This window comes from Poecilia latipinna, unplaced genomic scaffold (assembly GCF_001443285.1).
Source record: "Poecilia latipinna isolate Pla-1442-1.1 unplaced genomic scaffold, P_latipinna-1.0 Scaffold313, whole genome shotgun sequence".
In the NCBI taxonomy this organism is placed as follows: domain Eukaryota; kingdom Metazoa; phylum Chordata; class Actinopteri; order Cyprinodontiformes; family Poeciliidae; genus Poecilia; species Poecilia latipinna.
The window spans coordinates 90,952-109,199 of NW_015112929.1; the positions used below are offsets into that span (position 1 = coordinate 90,952).

Here is an 18,248-nt window from a genome sequence, read left to right on the forward strand (position 1 = left end):
TGCACAGATCGGTGGAAGGCGCCTTGGCGAGGTCGGTTCCGGGAAACGATATTAATAGCGTCGAACTCATGAATCTTTCAGACCGAATTACATGAGCTGATATGAGATGAGGCTGTCTCAGAGGATGGATTAGTTAATGCAGAAACGTAGCAGGGGAGATTTCTATAGCCTCCTAGAACACGAGTTATGTATCAGCTTCATATACGGTCTCTGGTACATATTGATTTTTTTTGTATTATAGCCCAAAACAGGTGCCAAGTGTCAGAGGTCAGATCCACGAGAGACAGCAGAATATATTGCTGCTGCAGTACGGCGAGTACAACTGGAATGTATATGTGAGTCAGTCGAGGAGCTTCGATAAGTTTACTTTTATGCATAAGTACAGCGATGAATAATTGCATTGGCCTTTCACAGGAAAATAGTGTGCATGGAGGAAAAAAAAAAAAAACAGGGAATGGAGCCAGAAAAAGAGAAGTGTTGAGGGGGAGAGGTTAGAGGTTGGAAGAGAGTCAAGAAACGTGGCAGAAAATGAAATGTGTTACTTTGGAGACGTGCTGAGGTGGCTCCATGCTTGTATTCAGCTCGATGGCTGCTGTGCTGAGCAGTTTCAATATTTACCATAGCTGATGCCAAATAGCACTGGAATGTACTGGAACACTCACAGGAAGAAGGGATGGGAAAGATGTTTAAAAAGCTTTAGGTCTTTGGACTAAAATGTCCCCCAATCAAAGTCTCTCCCCCCACTCCCCCCCAGTTTGGGCAATGAATGACGACTTTGCTTTGCAAGGCTTTCTGCTAGGTTTTAACAGGAGTGCCAATTAAAATGGATGGTGCTGTAGATGGAATAAAAAAAATGAAATAAGGAAAGAAAAACATTGGGGTGAAATAAAGTGGCAACTCAGGTGGAAATATGAAAACTGGATCGGAGAAATCAATTGAGGAACGGGAAATTGACAATTGATAAAATAAAGATATAGAACCGGCAGGGGAAAGAAAAGTGGGAAATATAAATCAGATCTAATCAGCAGGATTGGAAGAGAGGCAAGAAAATGTGCAAAGTTGCGGGTTAAAAAAAAACAAAAACAAAAAAACAAACAGAAAGTTTTGTGCCAAGGAAAAACCAAACCTGTGGAACATGCATGCAGATTGTTGCTGGGAGACGTTGATGTGAAATTTATTTTAGCCGAAATTGACATCAAAATGAATATCTCCCGTGAGTAAAACTTTCAAAGAGTTGAAATTAAGAGAATTGATTTTCATCCTTTAAATCGTCTGCTAAATGTTATTAAATGTTCAAATAAAACTAAACGTCTTTCTGGGATAGATGAACAGAATCCTGCCTGAAGGCACTGTTACTAACCTGATTTTAGCAATCCACCTTGTGTTAAAAAAGATGTCTCCACTTGAATTATATAATTGCATCTGATGATAAAATTCTTAATTTGTTTGTGAATGCAGAGACGATCACTCACAATTCCTCACCCAGAGTCTTTAATTCAGAAGACTTAATTCTTTGCAAAAATGAAGTTATCAATGTCTAATTCAGAAAAAAAATGAAGTTAAAACTTACTTTACCAAAAATTATCTTTTTTTTTTAACGTCCTCACAGTTGCCTCTATTTCTTTTTACTAAATCAATGTTCAAATGAGGAAATAAAAAAATAAATAAAAATCTGGATGGGATTCCACACATGAGAAAGCTCCATGTGGCGGAAGCAGGAGTTGAATAATGGAAAGCAGGAACAGAGTTACCAAAGTAATTTTCTCTGTGTAGCAGGATCAATTACCATCTTGACCTCACTCCACAGACTGAGTTTAAACCCAAAACAAACACTTTATCTAAAAGCAATTTATTTTGATTCTGTTGTGGAAAGCCCTGGAAACCCCCCCCAAAAACAAACAAAAAAAAAAAAAAAAAAACAACAGCAGCGATTACCTGTTTTTAATATTATTAATGTTGTTGGTCATCCAGCGGAATATAAATGGGTAACTGCGTGAATTTATCCCCCCTCCAGCTCTCTGTCTCTCGCTTTAACTTGTGGACAGATGGGCTGATTGAGGTCTTCCAGCAGCTGACCATAAATAATTTGCCCGACTCGTGTTCCATTTAAAATCAAAGCGATTTCCTGACCCACAAAAAGAGACAGATGAGACAGGTTAATACGTTTTCTTCTTTTTTTTTTCTTTTTTTTTTGCACAGAAATCCATGTTTGAACAGAGCAGGAACAGAGCGCTTCTGACCAAGCAAAAACCCAGACGGCGAACTCTTAGAAATCCTATCAATTTCTAGGTTCTTGAATCTGAAATATTTTTAAGGTCTTGGAACTTCATTGCTTTTTTGTTTTTTTGTATTGTTCCTAATTCTTGGCCTATTTTAGTTATCTTTGATGTTTTAAAAGATCAAATCTTTAAAGAAACATATGAAAACCTGCGAAATGCAGTGTGTAGCTTTCCTACACATCATGACCATCTTTGTTTCTCTTCATTCACTTTGTATTAATAGAAGCAAATATAAGTGAAATGTATGTACACCTTTCAAGTCTAGAGTCATAATTTGAAAATGGCTTCCGATGAGGCTCTTCTGTCAGATTAAAAGTGCCTTTAGAAAACAAACTTCAAGCTGCTATTAAACATATTTTTCATCAAACCCACATTTCTGCATATTTTTTTTTAAATATTAAAATCTTAAATGCCATGTCATTAGCCAGAAATAGTCACCATTAACAGAAATAAAAGCTTTATTACATCAGTCTATGTTTTTTTGACAGCTGAGTTACTGAAGCACATTAACTTTTCACTAATATTATAATTCATTGAATATGACTGTATATTACTTTTAGTGTTTGTGTCAGAATGAATTAATCTTCTATCAGAACAGGAAAGGATAAACTGCACAGAAAACCGCCTTTAGTGACAAACTGATAACTGTAAACAGCGTTGCAATGTAAACACAAAAGCCTGAATTTAAGCTGCAATCGCATGCAGAACAAAAGCATGACTGGATTTTAGTTTAGACTCTCCTTGGTCAGTCTGCTTTTATACTTCCACAACAGATGCATTTGCTGGAGAATCGTTTTAAAGCTACAGAATCGTTATTGTCACAACATAGTAAGCGTGGCTCATTACCGTATTATTTTTAAACTGACTAAAAATCATGCAGCAACCGTTTCTGAATGAAACATTTAGAATATTCATAAACGGAGGCAAAACATGCGGAAAGATCCAGTGTAATGCACTTGTTTGCATTTCCTTTTTGAAAAATGAAGCAGACAGAAGAAATAAGCCATCACTGTTGGTGTGGCATGAGAAATGATGGGCATTAACTCCTTTAGTATAAAACTTTAGGTTGTTTTTGTCAGATGTCATAAAAAAAGACAATTTTATTTTTATTTTTTTTTTACCTTTTTTTTCTTAGTCATCGGGATGAAATCTGCTGTCTGCATGTCATGCAATTCTAAACAAATATTCATGCTAGAGGAACAATAGAATGTATTGTTGTCACAATAACACAGAGCCATAAAGCTGCCAAGCTGTGACTTGACTCACTAATCATTTATATGCAGCTGCAGGATCTACAGTTTATCATCAGAGGGATTCTGAAAAAAATGCAGAACTTTAGATTAATATTGCTTGTGTCTTGACTGACAGCCACTGGCGGTTTAAGTAAAAAAAAAAAAAAGAAAGGATTTATCAGACAGAAAGATGGTGTATACTGCACTTCATGAATTATAACCACATGGCAGGCCATAATCCATTTATCTCAATTAAATATTTTTTATCTTTCTACACAAAATTAGGACCACCTAATGTCCCACTGCATCTCATTGACAAGTTCAAGTGTCTCTGGATTGCAGCAAATTTAGAAAACCTTATTTCAGTGTGAAAGCAATCATGACCAATCAGCACTCTAGATAGGTGCGTATTGTTTTCTGCTGCTTCCTTGACCATCCTGTTGCTTCCTGTTACTATATAATCGCCATGAGAATCACATGTGTGGCTTCTAATAAACCATTTACAGCGAAACCTGCGTTTCCCTATAAATACAGGTTTCTTTTCCTCCTAAACTGATTTCAGCCTCTTTGCAGGAGGAAGCAAAGCATTTTAATCCACCTATCAGAGGGTGCATGCAAGGTAGTTATTTGTATAGATACAGAGCACAGTGCAACTTGAAATTTCATACAATTTTTTTTTAGCTTGTTGCACCTGTAATTGTAAAAGACCTTTAAATTACAGTCAGAAGGAAATATAAGCGGAAATCTGAAATCTGGTGTTTTTAGTTTTTTGTTTTTTTTACTGATCATGATGAGATGATTTTCTGTGTTATACCACAATTACCTTAAAATGTGCTACTCTCACTGCTGAAAATGATATCCAGGTCTGATCTTTGACAATATACTAAATAAATTTAGCTTTTGAGTTGCAGCCTGAAGAACTGGTATCGACAACATCACTTGGTATCCAAGTAACCTGCCTGTTTATGCGATTTGGAGGTGTGCGTGTCTCCTCAGGTGAGAAAACTGTCGATAAAACCACAATGCGGGGGGGGGGGGGGTTTTTTTTGAAAGGAATTTTTTGAGATCCTTTTCATAGCAGCCAGAGAAGTGGCAGAACCACAAAGCTGTGCCAAAGTAATGTTACCTGTTATATCAATGTACAATCTTTGCCCATGTTTTGGGGGCAAAATATGGGGTTTTCAAGTGCAATATTGGCTTAAAATGTATTTTCTTTTGCCTACCACAGATGTTATAGTGAGTTCTGTATTGGTTTGAATACATTTTGGGTTAGGAGACCCTGAGCGCTACAACGAGCACCGCCATGCTCAGGGCAGCGTTTCGTTGCACTGGCAAAAGCAAACTGAACCATTTGCTGATTGAGGAAATTAACCATTTCGGCCATAAAAACCATCAACTGCACACCTCTTACACTGATTAATCAACATGAAAACACTTTAAAAATACAGTGCAGTTAAACTCCAGAAAAAAAATATCCCCAGGGAGAAGGACGTGGAAGTAATCAATTAATAGAAAATTATAGTATTAATGGACTTTCATATATCTCTGCCCTGATATAAATGTCAGCATTTACTTCAGGTTCCTGTGGAAAACTGCTGCAATTCTTTTAAACCTAATAAAACATTCAAAAAATCTAGACAAAAGCAAGCCATTATAAAAGCCTGTGTGTGTAAGTAAAACATGCTTTTAACTTTAAAAGTGATCAATCCCATGGCTGATTGATCTCCAAGTGAATAATGAGGGGGTTTCTTTTGTCAGGTCTTTAACGGTTACTGATAATCAGCCTAAGGAAAATATGCCCTTCTTGACCTTATTCATCTAACCTTTGACCTTTTTTGAGTAGTGACTCCCAAAGCCGCAGCTCGCTCACAGTGTTGTGTCTGTGTGAATCAATGAGGTTTACGGAGCTCCAACATAAAGGCATTGAGGAATAAGCAGTAGGATAACCTTGAACTCTTAACTCTTAGGGCTTAATTTAAGAAATGTAAAAGGATAAACTGAGACTGAACTAAGGGCAAAAACATTAAACTGGAGTTTCTTCAATATCCATATCTAGCATAGTGTGGTTCCTGTAAGCAATCCATATTTTTTAAGCAGTTCAACCCACAGTTATTTCCCCAGGAGCCACAATCGATGTGCCAAATTGAGTGCTGTTTGCAACAACTTTGCATCAATAAAAGCTGGAACAAGGCTGTGCATCAACATCAAGATCCTCTGTGGAATGTTAAACCTGAAACACCCTGTAGGTTTACTGCAAATAATTATTTGCTTTAGCAATTACTTAATAATTACTGAAACAAAGGAACGAAACAAAGGTCTGCGAACCTCTGGAAAAACAAGTCTGAGGAAAAAACAACAACAACACAGCATCTTGCAAAGACATTAAAAAAAAAAGGAATGGATGTGAAATACACTGCTCAAAAAAATAAAGGGAACACTCAAATAACACATCCTAGATCTGAATGAATGAAATATTCTCATTGAATACTTTGTTCTGTACAAAGTTGAATGTGCTGACAACAAAATCACACAAAAATCACGTTCCCTTTATTTTTTTGAGCAGTATATTTTCCCTGAAGAAATTAATGCTTCACACTCTCATTTTAAAACCCACGGTTTGGAAAAAAAATCTCACAAAAGGCATTAAGAGCATCAACGATATGCAGACTTGACACCCCAAATGGATTTAACGATCGCTCCGGCCTGAAATGCTTTTAGTTGCTGGTGAGACTGCTGACCTGTCCAGGGTGTTCTGACCTCTTGCCCATTGATTACTTGAGATAGGTACCAGACCCCCACCCCCTCAGCAAACCCGAGTGAGCGGATACAACAGATAGATAGACATACACAGAGTAATGGACTGATCCATGAACAGTTGAGATAATCAAAAGTAGCACAGACACAAACAAAAACTGTACAGTAGTGCAGAAAATGAAGGGTTAAAATAAAGAAGAAAACTACTGCAAAAGGTTATGAGGGTGAACTCCTCTGTCCAGGTCACGGGTCAGTCTCAGCCTTGAGCAACGAGTTCAAGACTCTAATTTATAAGCAGCTGGACGGAGCAGGACATGGATGGATGGGGGCCTCATCTACAATGATGGAGTAAATGCTGCAATTTAAGGAAAGAGCTGAACCAAAAAGCTGTCAATTTACTGATCTCATACGCTTTGACTCTAACGTATGGCGACGAGATACGGCTAAACAGTGGGCGAAATTAAATTCCTCCATTGAGTGGCTGACATAAGGTAGAGAATTTTAAGGACAATTTCTTTCTTTCTTTCTTTCTACGCTCAACAGGGGAAGCTGCCAACTCCTCCATTTAGATTACAGTAAGCAGATGAACAAAACTTTATATCATGCATTCTTGTTTGCTTTTTTCTACAGTTTGCTTTCTGTAGGTTTATGAAATGCACCATAGAAGCCAAAGCGTGACCTGACCATCAAGCGAATCATTATGACCCAAACCAAGCAAATTTCAGGAACAAGATACTTCACATTAGCTTGGATAAGCTAATATCCAAACAAATCATTGGGAAATGCACTTGAGCTTGCCTTAAGCTGACTGGGTCCAACATGCCATATAATTTACTGCTCTTTATATCCAAGCCTCTCAGAATTTTGTTCTCTGACTTTTCCTGAATTGTGTGTGATGAATGAAATGACCTCACAAGTCAAGTCAAGCTCCCGTGTAAGAAGAATCTGGTGTCATATAATATTTGACTGACCCGAGTAAAATACCAAAGCTGACTAATGAAGGCTCTCCTCTGACGTGGTTAAGCGTGTCTTCATTGTAATAAAGTGAAATGTCACGTTTTTTTTTTTTCTTTAAGATTTACAGAAGAAATGCTTGACAAAGAGAAAGAGAAAGTGAGAGAGAGAGAGAGAGAGAAAGTAACAGCTTTAATCTCTATCGATGGATTTTTTTTTTTAACTATTTGACTTGGGGTAAGAAATTCCTTCCTTGGAAATACGGAAACTAATATTTCTGTAATGCTAACCACGCTAAACGTAGCAACCAGAAATAATCTCCACTCCCAACAATCATCCGAGGACAAGTGAACAATGGATAGAATGCAACAAAATTACTAATAAATAATTGTTGACTACTTTTGACATGAAGGCTATAAAATAAATGTTTTTGACGATATCGATGAGTTGCCAGATTGAGCTGCCGCTCTGCCCGTCCTCTGGTGATGGTCAGAGGATCCAGTTGCAGTGACTGTATGACAGTTTCGCTTCCGTCAGTCGCTTACAATGTAGCTTACCTAAATCAGTGTTTGAATGGGTATATGGACCACTGACGGCAGCACAACACACTTCGGAGTCCTTCGGAGGCCATTCGCCACGTTTTCAATGTGCTGCACGTCTTCCTATTGTACTCAGTAGTTCTTAAAGAGCAATCAGAAACAGCTGAAAAAGTGCCGGCAGGTCATAGCTGCTGGTTGGAAATCAGCGACAACGCACGTTTACACTTCATCCAAATGCTATAATGAACTGACTTGTTTAAGAGACAACTTAATTTCAGTCGAGATGCTGTTGGTGATTCTTCCAAATCCTCTTTCACAGATTTTCTTATTCTTTCTTTTGTTGTTTTCTGTCTTGCCATTGCAGCAGTTTGTGCTGCCTGCTGCCACTGCACTTTAATCAGCTACTCCACCCCTCGCTGAGCTCACAGCTCCTCTGTGGACAGTCTGTCCTTGCATGCCTCTGTCACACACACACACACACACACACACGGACAGAAAGGCTCATACACCTAAATCACTGCACCGTCATTTTCTGCCAGCCACACTCTCCCATCTCACAGTTGAGTGGAAAGATGAGCTGCCTACTTCTCACGGGGCAGAAGGTGAAAACACACACATTCGTGCAGAAATAATCGCACACACAGTTGAGCATCTACACCACCAAAAGTCTCTGTCACACGCGACTGGCTTCCAGCATATGGATATTCCCTTTTCGCTTTCAATCAGGGAGCCTGGCCCAAAACCCCTGGACCTGCCAGCGTACCAGTCGCCTCTCTGAGATTGGATCCAGAGTTCCAGGCACAGACTGGAAACAAAGCCAGCAGAGAGAAGCTGGCATTTTTCCTCACGAATCCGCTGCACGGCTGAGTACAGATGTTAGCCTCAGCATATGGCGGCCGTTGTTTCTATGAGGTGTCTGCACTCTGGCTTCACCTGGCCCAGACTTACCGATCTCGCAGTTCTCTCCAGAGTAGCCCTGAGGGCAGTAGCAGCTGTAGCTGTCGCCTTCCTCCAGGCAGCTCCCGCCATGGAGACAGGGGCTGGTCTGACACGGGTTACTCTCCACTGTACAAAGAGATGGACAGAAGGTATAGGAAGGTTAACTTCAAGTTATTTATTTATTTATTTTTTTTAAGAAAAAGAATTACAAATGTTCCTTAATTAGCTGGAACATGAGCAGCAGCAAGTCATTGTCTGACAGACGGCCCAGGCTGTCTAATAGAGATGGAGCAGCAGAGTGGGCTGACAGAACGTTGATTTGTCCTCGCCTCTCTTTCTTTACACAAGGTGAAAGATCATATCTGTTCGAAAGAGTTCCCCCTCTTTCCTGTTGTTCTTTTCTCTCGCAACTCAAGCACTCCCAGTGAGTTCACGTCCAAATTAATTAGTTGCTCATAAGTGGCGCAGAAATCCATTTATATTCTATATATATTGCCATTGTGCACCAAGTGCAATACACTCATTTTAGGTTGCTGGCAATTGCTCCGTGTTCTCTTCATGGCAAATGCTTTGGCGGATAAATGCTGGAGATTGAGAGGATTAAGTTATAATCACTGCTCTTAAATTTTAGAAGGGGACTGACAGAGAGAGAGAGAGAAGGAGACTACAACAAGGACAGTTAGAGCAAAGAGTGATTATCACAGAGTTTCCTACTATTATGTGTGCAAAAAGAGAGACTGTTAGGCACTAGGTAGATTAAGTGTCTTTCTAATTTCTAGTCCTGATAGGATTGCACGGCCCTGACACAATCTGTCAAGCCATCTAATATACAGCGTTCTTTTTCCGTAATAACACCCAGACTCACTTAATGATGTATGAGCATGGGGGACGCAGAGCGGAGCACAGAGTGCAATACATGTGGAAGTACGGAAATGCCCTCAATTAGGTGTGAGCTTGTTTATTCATGCAGACGTGTGCAAAGATAAGCGAGTGCATATCAAGATACGTACATGTCTAACCGTAACTACGGGGCTATAAGACAAAAACAACACGTACGTTGTATTCCACAAACTTTTCTGTATTTTCTTTTGATTTTATGTGAGGGAAATGATGCATACAGCTTCACACAGTGGAGCCAGCATTAGTTCTTTGTGGCCGGCAAAGCAATCTAGAAACGGAGGCTTTTACCCATTCTTCATTGCAAAACAACTCGAAATTCAGTCGCATTGGAAAGTTTCAGTGAACCGCTATTAAAATCTTTAGATTCTGAAGAGGGTTTAGGTTTGGACTTTGACTGGGACATTCTAACATGACTGTGATTTAATCTAAGCAGCTACGGCAGCTCTGGTTTCATGTTTAAAGTTCTTGTCCTGTGAAAACTTCACCCTGGTGTTAAACTTTATGCAGCAGTCTCCAAACCACTTTTCTTACAGTCCTGATCAAAACTTAGCTCCATTCGTCTTCATCCAACAATTCAAGAGCATAGTTCCCACAGCATGCTGCTGCCACTGTCAACACTATGGGAATGTTGTGTTCTGGGAGGAGTTCAATTATGAAAGGAAAGTAGATCTGGACATTCTCAACACACTACGATTCTTTTGTGTTGAAGTTTGTCTTCCCCTCCATGGAGCCTGTGATTTGGTGAAATGCTACATGCCCAAGAGTCACTTTGAAAAAGTTCAGTTCTCATTAGAAACAGAAAAAGAATCAGGTTACTGTAAGTGTATTTGCCAGGATACACTAATTATCTCAAGATTTATAGCTTTGCCATGTCAAGTTAATTACTAAGTTGGTATGATGACAAAATTAGCTTTTAAAATAATCATCCTAAGATAACATCACTAAATATAATTTCTAAGAATGTACTTTCTCAATTTCTCAGTTTAAAAATACCAGCAAAAAAGCACAGAAAACAAATAAAACATTTGTGGAACAAATTAGAATAAAGCTTGTGCAAGTGTCCACTTTTTAATTAGGGGATAATTAGATATTACATAACGCGATAAAGAACACGTAAGCTTAGAAACCCGATGCATTTTTGCAAAGTGTACGACCCAAGTGGAAGGAGGAGGCAGGCAGAATCATGGTGCAGTTGAGTAATAAAGATAAATGACTTTAAGAAAAACAAAAAAAAAACAAGGTGCATGAATGGGAATGAGAAGACGTAAAGGTCAGCACAGACTGAGGCAACAGGGAGATCTAAATCAAAAGCGAGTGAACGGAGAGGTTTCAATTTTGGGGATGTCGTTACTGGAATGTAAAACAAATGAGTCAGATTAGCGGATGAGCAACAGCTGAGGCAGAACAGGGAGCTGAGGCACAGAGGGGAAGTTATGGGTAAATCCTGGAAACGCTGAAACAGGGGAAATAAACGGTAAAGTTTCAGAAATATTCACTGAACAGAACATGAATTAAACTCTTCCCACCAAAAAAAAAAAAAAGAAAAAAAATGTCTCTGTTTAGGCTTAAAATAAATAAAAACAGAAAACTTTTGTAAAACATGTTGGATACATTGTCTTCTATGGGATGTTGCTATCTGTGGGGGGGGGAAAGACATAGTTTCTAACCTAATGAGAAGAAGAACAAATATAAAAATATAATTGGTACTGTTAGTGCCATTCTGTTAGGAGATTTCATTGCAGGTATTTTATTAAAATAAAAACGGAAAAAAACTGTTTAAAACCATGAAATGAATCTTTGGTATTTTTCACCGAAGTTATTAAGAGCCACTATGGAAGGTCCAAAGAGCCACACGTTGCAGTCAACTAAGACTTAATCTTTGGGACTTCTTTGGTTCGTCTAAACATTTAGTAAAACTACTTCCTTCAAAATCCTATTTATCTCAATAATCCAAACATCAGCATTATAATTACTGAGATGAAGGTTTCGAATGCTCATCTGAAGTCTGCTAGACTACAATTATGTAAACTACAGTATTCTATAATCCTGGATCATGAAGGATAGCGAGATCTTATGAAATGTACAAACCCAACATAAAGAGACGTACGAAGGTGTTTCGCAGACATCGGTTTGACTTTACTAAGTTCTACAATAACCCCATATTCATTTGATTTGTAGTCTTTCACTTTAGATGAAAATATTCAACAAAAACAACAAAAAAGCTAATTTGAAAACAAAGAAGTTGTCAGTTGTCAGGACTTAGTATTTATTTTTCCTGTTTCATCTGTTTGGACCAAAAAAAATAAAAAATAAAAAAATCACAGTTTCTTTTCATGTTGCTTTTACCGAGATGTAAATCTGCACAGTTCTACAATGTTCACAGTCATCGCCCCGCATTGCCGGCATTTATTTACATCTATAAAAACCTGGGATTTTCATTAATATTATGAGTTAGGTCTATATTAACGTTAATCAAGCATACACAGTTGAAATATATGTTGCATTTTGTATGCAAATAGGAAAAACGGACATAATTTGGCAAAGCTCTGACTGCTACATGGTGGAAAACTTCTTCTACTACAATGTAACGTATGTATGTGCATTGGTGGTATGTATGCATCACTGCTGTTGTGTAGCTTAATACCTTAAGGCTGATTTGTGACAACAGTTGCATGGGGTTAAATGACTTGTGATGGTATAGCTGGACAGTTAAAACCTTGCAAAGATATTCACTGTTTCACACTGGAACCATATACCACAATGTATTTCATTTATGCAACACACAGAAGCCCAAGATTGTAGTGTAAAAAAAAAAAAAGAAGAAGTTGTTCAAGTGCTAAGAATAGTCTTGCCTTTGTCCTTCCAAAATGCAAATCTCCTGCAGATTGTTTCGAAGGGTAGTAGGCAGCGTACTGACAACGTTATTCTTTCGTCTGCGAATCCCTGCACGCAGCATTAGTATAACACCTCAAACAGCAGGAATGTGACCGCTGAGACAGACACATGTGTCCTCCAAGTAAAAAAACTGTGGTGGTGGTGGTACACATAGAGTATAGCTGACAGCTGAGCACCAGTTCATCAAGCTGTCATAGTAAGTAAGGTCTCAGGAGCCGCAGACGTGAGCTCCTCACGGCCGTTTCTGCTGTCAGTCATTCCATAGTGGGTGATAAAGTAGCTGCAGCTCCTGCTGCAATCTCCATTAATGCAACACACAGCACTTTTTTTTTTTTACCGCTGCTAAAAAAAAAAAAAAAAAAATCATCAGTCATTCGAAGCTGTTTGGGTTTTGAGAACATTTTGATGGTTTGTATTTACTCCTCTGAGGCTGAGCATGTTCTTACGGCTCTGAAAGCGTCCTCCTATTGGTTCAATTTCCCCTTTGAAAGAAACCATTTCTCAGCCTAATTAAATTGGTCCTAGCGAAATTGCCTTAATAATGACTTTAAAAGGACTTGTCCTCTAGCAGCTATCTGCGAGAAGTGAAATATGGCGGTCGCGCTGTCTGTGGTGACACAGTGAGCCGAGCTGCAACAGAACAGGACATTGATCCAATCTGCAGACAATTAGTAACGACTTATTACACCCAAATGGGGCTGTGTTCATCACCATCTGTCCACGAAGAACAGCCTGCAGGCTCCGTGGTGAAACTCCAGGAATCGATCGTGTGACGAAAGCAACATCTTACCACGAAGAAAATGCTTACCTTGAATACACAAACTCTCGCGGCTGGTTTTGTGTTCAAATATTTATATTAGTACGTTTTCTTTTTTTTTTTAGTTTCCCAATACCTTTTGCTGTTTAATGAGGGATGATTGAGCAAAACTTTAATATGCAAAAGAAAAACAGATTAAAAGAGCATGAAAGAGGGGAAATGGGATAGGGAGATGCCCTGGTCTGCAAAAAAAAAAAAAAACGGGATGAGAGGATTAAAATTTAGCATGAAGAAGAGGGTGAGAAAAAAAACATCATCTGGGGGGGAGGGAGGGAAGCTATCATACATTTCTTCGTGTCTTAATGCTGGCTGCAGCTTATGATTAATTACACACCAGTCTTAAAATAGGTTGCTTCCCCATTTCCCTACTTTGTGTCTGTCTTCTGCCACACAGAAAAAGAAACAGAGGAGAGAAGAGTCCAAAGAAGGGCATGGATGTCCTGCGCAGAGCAGGATGAAACAGACAAACGGAGAAGGGCAGACACAGTAAAAGAGAGATTACATAAGACTCTCAAGAGATCCAGCTTTGGGAGTCGAGGTCCTAGATTGTGGGACAGTCGGTATTATCTGCCACAAATATCGAACTCGGCGAAGTTTGTGAAATTTAAAACTTTCTGGCAAACCGAAAACCTTGAGACGCAACAAACAGAGGAACACGTGTATGCAACGTTGCACATCCCCCAAAACTCTCAAACTGAGTAGTTTCCAAATTCAACTGGAATGCCGTAATAATAAACTCTGCATGTATAAATGTGCAACACACACACACACACACACACACACACGCATAAAAAAAAAAGCTAACTTGCACATGCAGTGTATATAAACACCTGCTCATCCAGCTGCGGCGTGGCTATGCTTAGACTCAGTGAACCTTGTAATAGCTTTGCTGAGACAGAGATCATGCTTCAGCCTGTTCAAGTGTCGCCCCCTCTATGAGAGTGATAAGCCATCACCTGGGCCCGGGAAGAGCTTTAAACTTTAATGCCATACTACGTCGCTAAGAGGTACTGAAGCACAGAATGGTTGGAGCCATATGCGCGGCGGAAATAATCTCCAAAGGAAGGTCTTAAACGCTGTGCGAGCTCGATGAGTCCGAGGTGTAAAATATTCATACCGTCACTTGCATGATGGCTGCAAAAACATGTGTTGTATGATTTAAGAAGGCATGAATTATGCATCGGCAAAAGCAGCCTCATAACAGTGAAACTATATTTCACCGTGAAGGTCTGACTCCGTTTGGAAAGCCCACAGTGAGTCGGGAGCTTTCAGCGACTGAGCTGAACAACGATAAGAACACGGGGTATTGATTTTAAAACACTGAAATAAAAACTTGAAGTATGTCTTACCAGAAAATGTTGTGACAGCTACATTTATCTATAACAAGATAGAGAATTACAAGAATACAGTCTTAGGGATTGTAACGTTGCAAAACATCTAAAGGTTGTTGAAATGTGTAGGGCAGCAAAAAGTAATGTGAAACGACATTCTGTGATTTTCCTGCTCCAAGACAAGCTTTACCTTATGCTGTTTTTTTTTAATAGGAAACTGTCATTTGATTTGTTATACGTTGAAATAATCAAGTGGGCAAATGGTTGAAGAAATTAAGGAAAAAGAGAATACATGCACCTTCTGGAAACAAGTCTGTAAAAAGCAACAAAACAAAACAAAAAAAACAGCTTTCAAGCCGGAGTCACGTGGCAGCATTCCGAAATCAAGCAACTCATTTGCTCCAGATGAGCTATGATTTCTGCCACAGCAAGCTAAACAAGTCAGGGACGGAAACAAGAGACCCATATTTTTGAAATATAGACCAAAATGCAGTCTAATATGGGGATGAAGACCCCAGCGCATCCTTGGATTTCTTCGAAGTGGTTCATTTACGGAGCTGGCTCGTGAGGAGAAAGAGAGGGCAAGAGGATGGCAGAGGAGAAGCAAAAAGATGAATCTGCGTGTTGGAGCAAGTGACGTCAGCAGACGCCACGGCGGTCACCAGAAAAGCCAAACGACTGTTATTCTGACTCTAAAATCTGGAACCAGTTTCCCTTGAAGTCAATGTCCCAAAAGAGAAGACTTCGCGTTACTGAAAACAAGGCTTTTGCTCTTTGGTTGTCATTCTAAATAAATGCCAAATAGTAATCAGGGATGAATCATAAACCAGTCTACTTCCATTATTAAAATGTTACCTCAGGTCTCATGTTTTTCAAATTTTGCCACTGCTTTGCTGCCAATTTGAACATCATTTCAGCAGCAGCAACATTTTTGGATAACTCCAACTTGACCGTGTTCATTCATAAAACTTGATTTGGGAGATAATGAGAACTGTAACTAGGAAAATTTTAGGGGAAGCTCACTTTTTTATATAAATAATTGATGTGGGAATTAATTTAAAATGTAAAAGCTTGTGACTGCTGTGCATGTGTGTGATTATGTATGCGCAGCAGAGGCTATTACACATGGAAATAAATTAATTTTGGATTATTTTCTTTTAATGTTTGCCTCTCCTGTTGCTTTAATTTTAACAATATAAACTAAAAGCTCATCCTCAAGCACAATTGATATGATATGCTGTGTTGCTTCCATGGATAATGTAGGCAGAGAGGAAGACCAGCTGGTTAAGGATGAAGTCCTAGTTACCGTTACCGTAAAAACATACAAATAAACAATTAAAAAACAAACAAACAACTGCTCCATGAAATGCATCCTCAGTGCATTTCAGCATCTGGACTTGATCAAAACTGATTCGCTGACGTTCAAACAGAAAATCAAATTGGGGTAAAAACTGGTTATTTGAAATAAACATTGGTTGTTATATCAATGTGCAATAGAATTTCTTCAAAATAAATAGCTCCAAAAATCAAAAATATTACTGCAAAGGTTAAAACGAGAGACACGAATGCAGTAAAAGAAGGAAGGTCAATCAGTGCATGTGGCTGTACAGCTCTTTCATCACTACTTGAAGATCAGGTGAGAGCACCCACCGGGTTCCAAAAGTGATTTTTAGTGAAACGATGGAACCTCGACTTCACCTTGACCAGCGTCTCCGGATTCCCCCCAAAGCCTCCTGCACGGTTTGGAAGTGCGTTCATGTTTTAAAGGGAACGCTGCGCATGGAGGAGGCACAGTGCTGTCAGGACTGTACCGATCCTGAGCATTGCAGACTCTGGCAAACTAGGACTGATGAGCACAGCAGGGGTCAGAGCCGCTATTTCAGTTCTTCTGACCACATGCTGCGCTCCGAGTCCAACTGCACACACACACACACACACACACACACACACACACACACACACTCTCGTATGTGTCTGTGTAACAGAGTGTCAGGGGATGAAAACATCTCCGGATGCTGAATCTGCTCGGCTATGTCAGGCACAGCATTTCATTTCTGAACCGTTGCCCATGTAGTATATTTAGACCAACTCAGTCATTATTTGTGAGATTATTTGCCAGTTACTTATTAGACCGCTGTTAATTCGGTTCACACTTTACTGCTCCAAGTTAACCCAGTAAGGTACAGTGCCTTGAAAAGCCTCCATAGACTTTTCATACTGTGTTTTCATTAATGCCAACACAAAGAAGTGCGTAATTTCTTCTTCGAAGAGGAAAGGACATTACATGAGGTTTCCAGCATATCTTACAAATAAGAATCTAAAAAATGTTGAATGCATTTGTCTTCACTGCCTCCACGGGTTAAAACTTTAGAAAACAAACTTTTGCTGCAATTTCAGCTGCGTGACCTTTGGGGATGCAACTAATAGCTTTGCATACTGAATGCTTATATACATGATAGCTCTGCCTGCATGTTTAGGGTTGTTATCCTGCTGGAAGGGGGACCGCTTCCTCTGTCTCAAGTCTTTGTCAGCATCCAACAGTTTTGTATTCGCTGACAAAATGTTATCCTGTGAAGAGATTTTCCTACAAGAGCAGAAGATATCTGCAGCTCCTCCATAGTTATCTTCAGCTACTGCTCTGATTTACAACCTCCATTACCATCCTCTCAATTGATTTGGACGGGCTTCAAAGATGTGCAGATATACATGTCTGCTCGATATCATGACCGATATCTTATGAAATATTTTAAAGTTGAGATTTTCTTTTATAAGCCAGCCCCGTTTTAAATTTGTGTTTATCCCCGACTCGTCCCGTATGTTCTCTGACATTCATGAATATCTCTGAAAGGCCATGTTGTGTTATTAGACGCAAAAATGAAAAACACGAAAAAACGAATCACGGTAAAATAGCTATGAGGATTACCAGTTCTTTTGTTTTTTCCCCCCCTCTTCCCGGATACACCCAGTTAATGTAAATTACTTTCTTCTCAGCAACATACACCGTTTTTGTCAAACACGCACAAGCAAAACACATGTGCGTGCCAGCACACAAACTCGGAAAAGAGCGCGACTCCGGCCCGCGCAGCTACACGGCCAGAAGCCTGAGACAGCAGAAAGCGGCAGATGTGCTCGCAGTGAGAACCTTGTAGCTCGAGCATCACAGTGAATCAGCTTGGAAGGGATGAGGGAGGGGTAATGTGTCGGCAGTTCGATCTGCTGGCCTCCACGGTGAGACTGACGCACAAATTGAGAGTCTGTCGTTACAACACCGGCCTGGTAGCGTCCCTGCTCATCCTGAACAAAAGGCATTATTGGCAGGGAAATAACCTGCTGTAGTTTCTCATAACATGCAGATTGAATCCTGTGTCTTTTCCTCCAGCTCTTATTGATGTGTTTTGGTTATTTTTTTCAGGACATTTTCAAGACATTACAAAGTAGGACTTACCCCTACGTTAGCATATTTTTAGTCTCATTATTCCGTTTGGTGTTCGACGTGCAGCAAATTGAAAACTTTGAACTGACTTGTCTTACAGTAGGTCAGTTAATGTGCAGGAAAACCCAAACATACAGATAGAGACGTGTTAAATCTAAATAATTTGTGCACAATC

At 39.5% G+C, this 18,248-nt stretch overlaps 1 protein-coding gene across 2 annotated transcripts in view; it reads right to left on the reverse strand.

The window, feature by feature from the left end:
* Positions 1–18,248, reverse strand: part of ncanb (neurocan b) — a 174,756-nt gene that overhangs the window by 46,155 nt on the left and 110,353 nt on the right. For both annotated transcript variants that reach the window (XM_015034813.1, XM_015034814.1), the window contains exon 10: positions 8,707–8,823. In XM_015034813.1, coding sequence (XP_014890299.1) covers positions 8,707–8,823 — 117 coding nt within the window. The remainder of the gene's footprint in view (positions 1–8,706; positions 8,824–18,248) is intronic.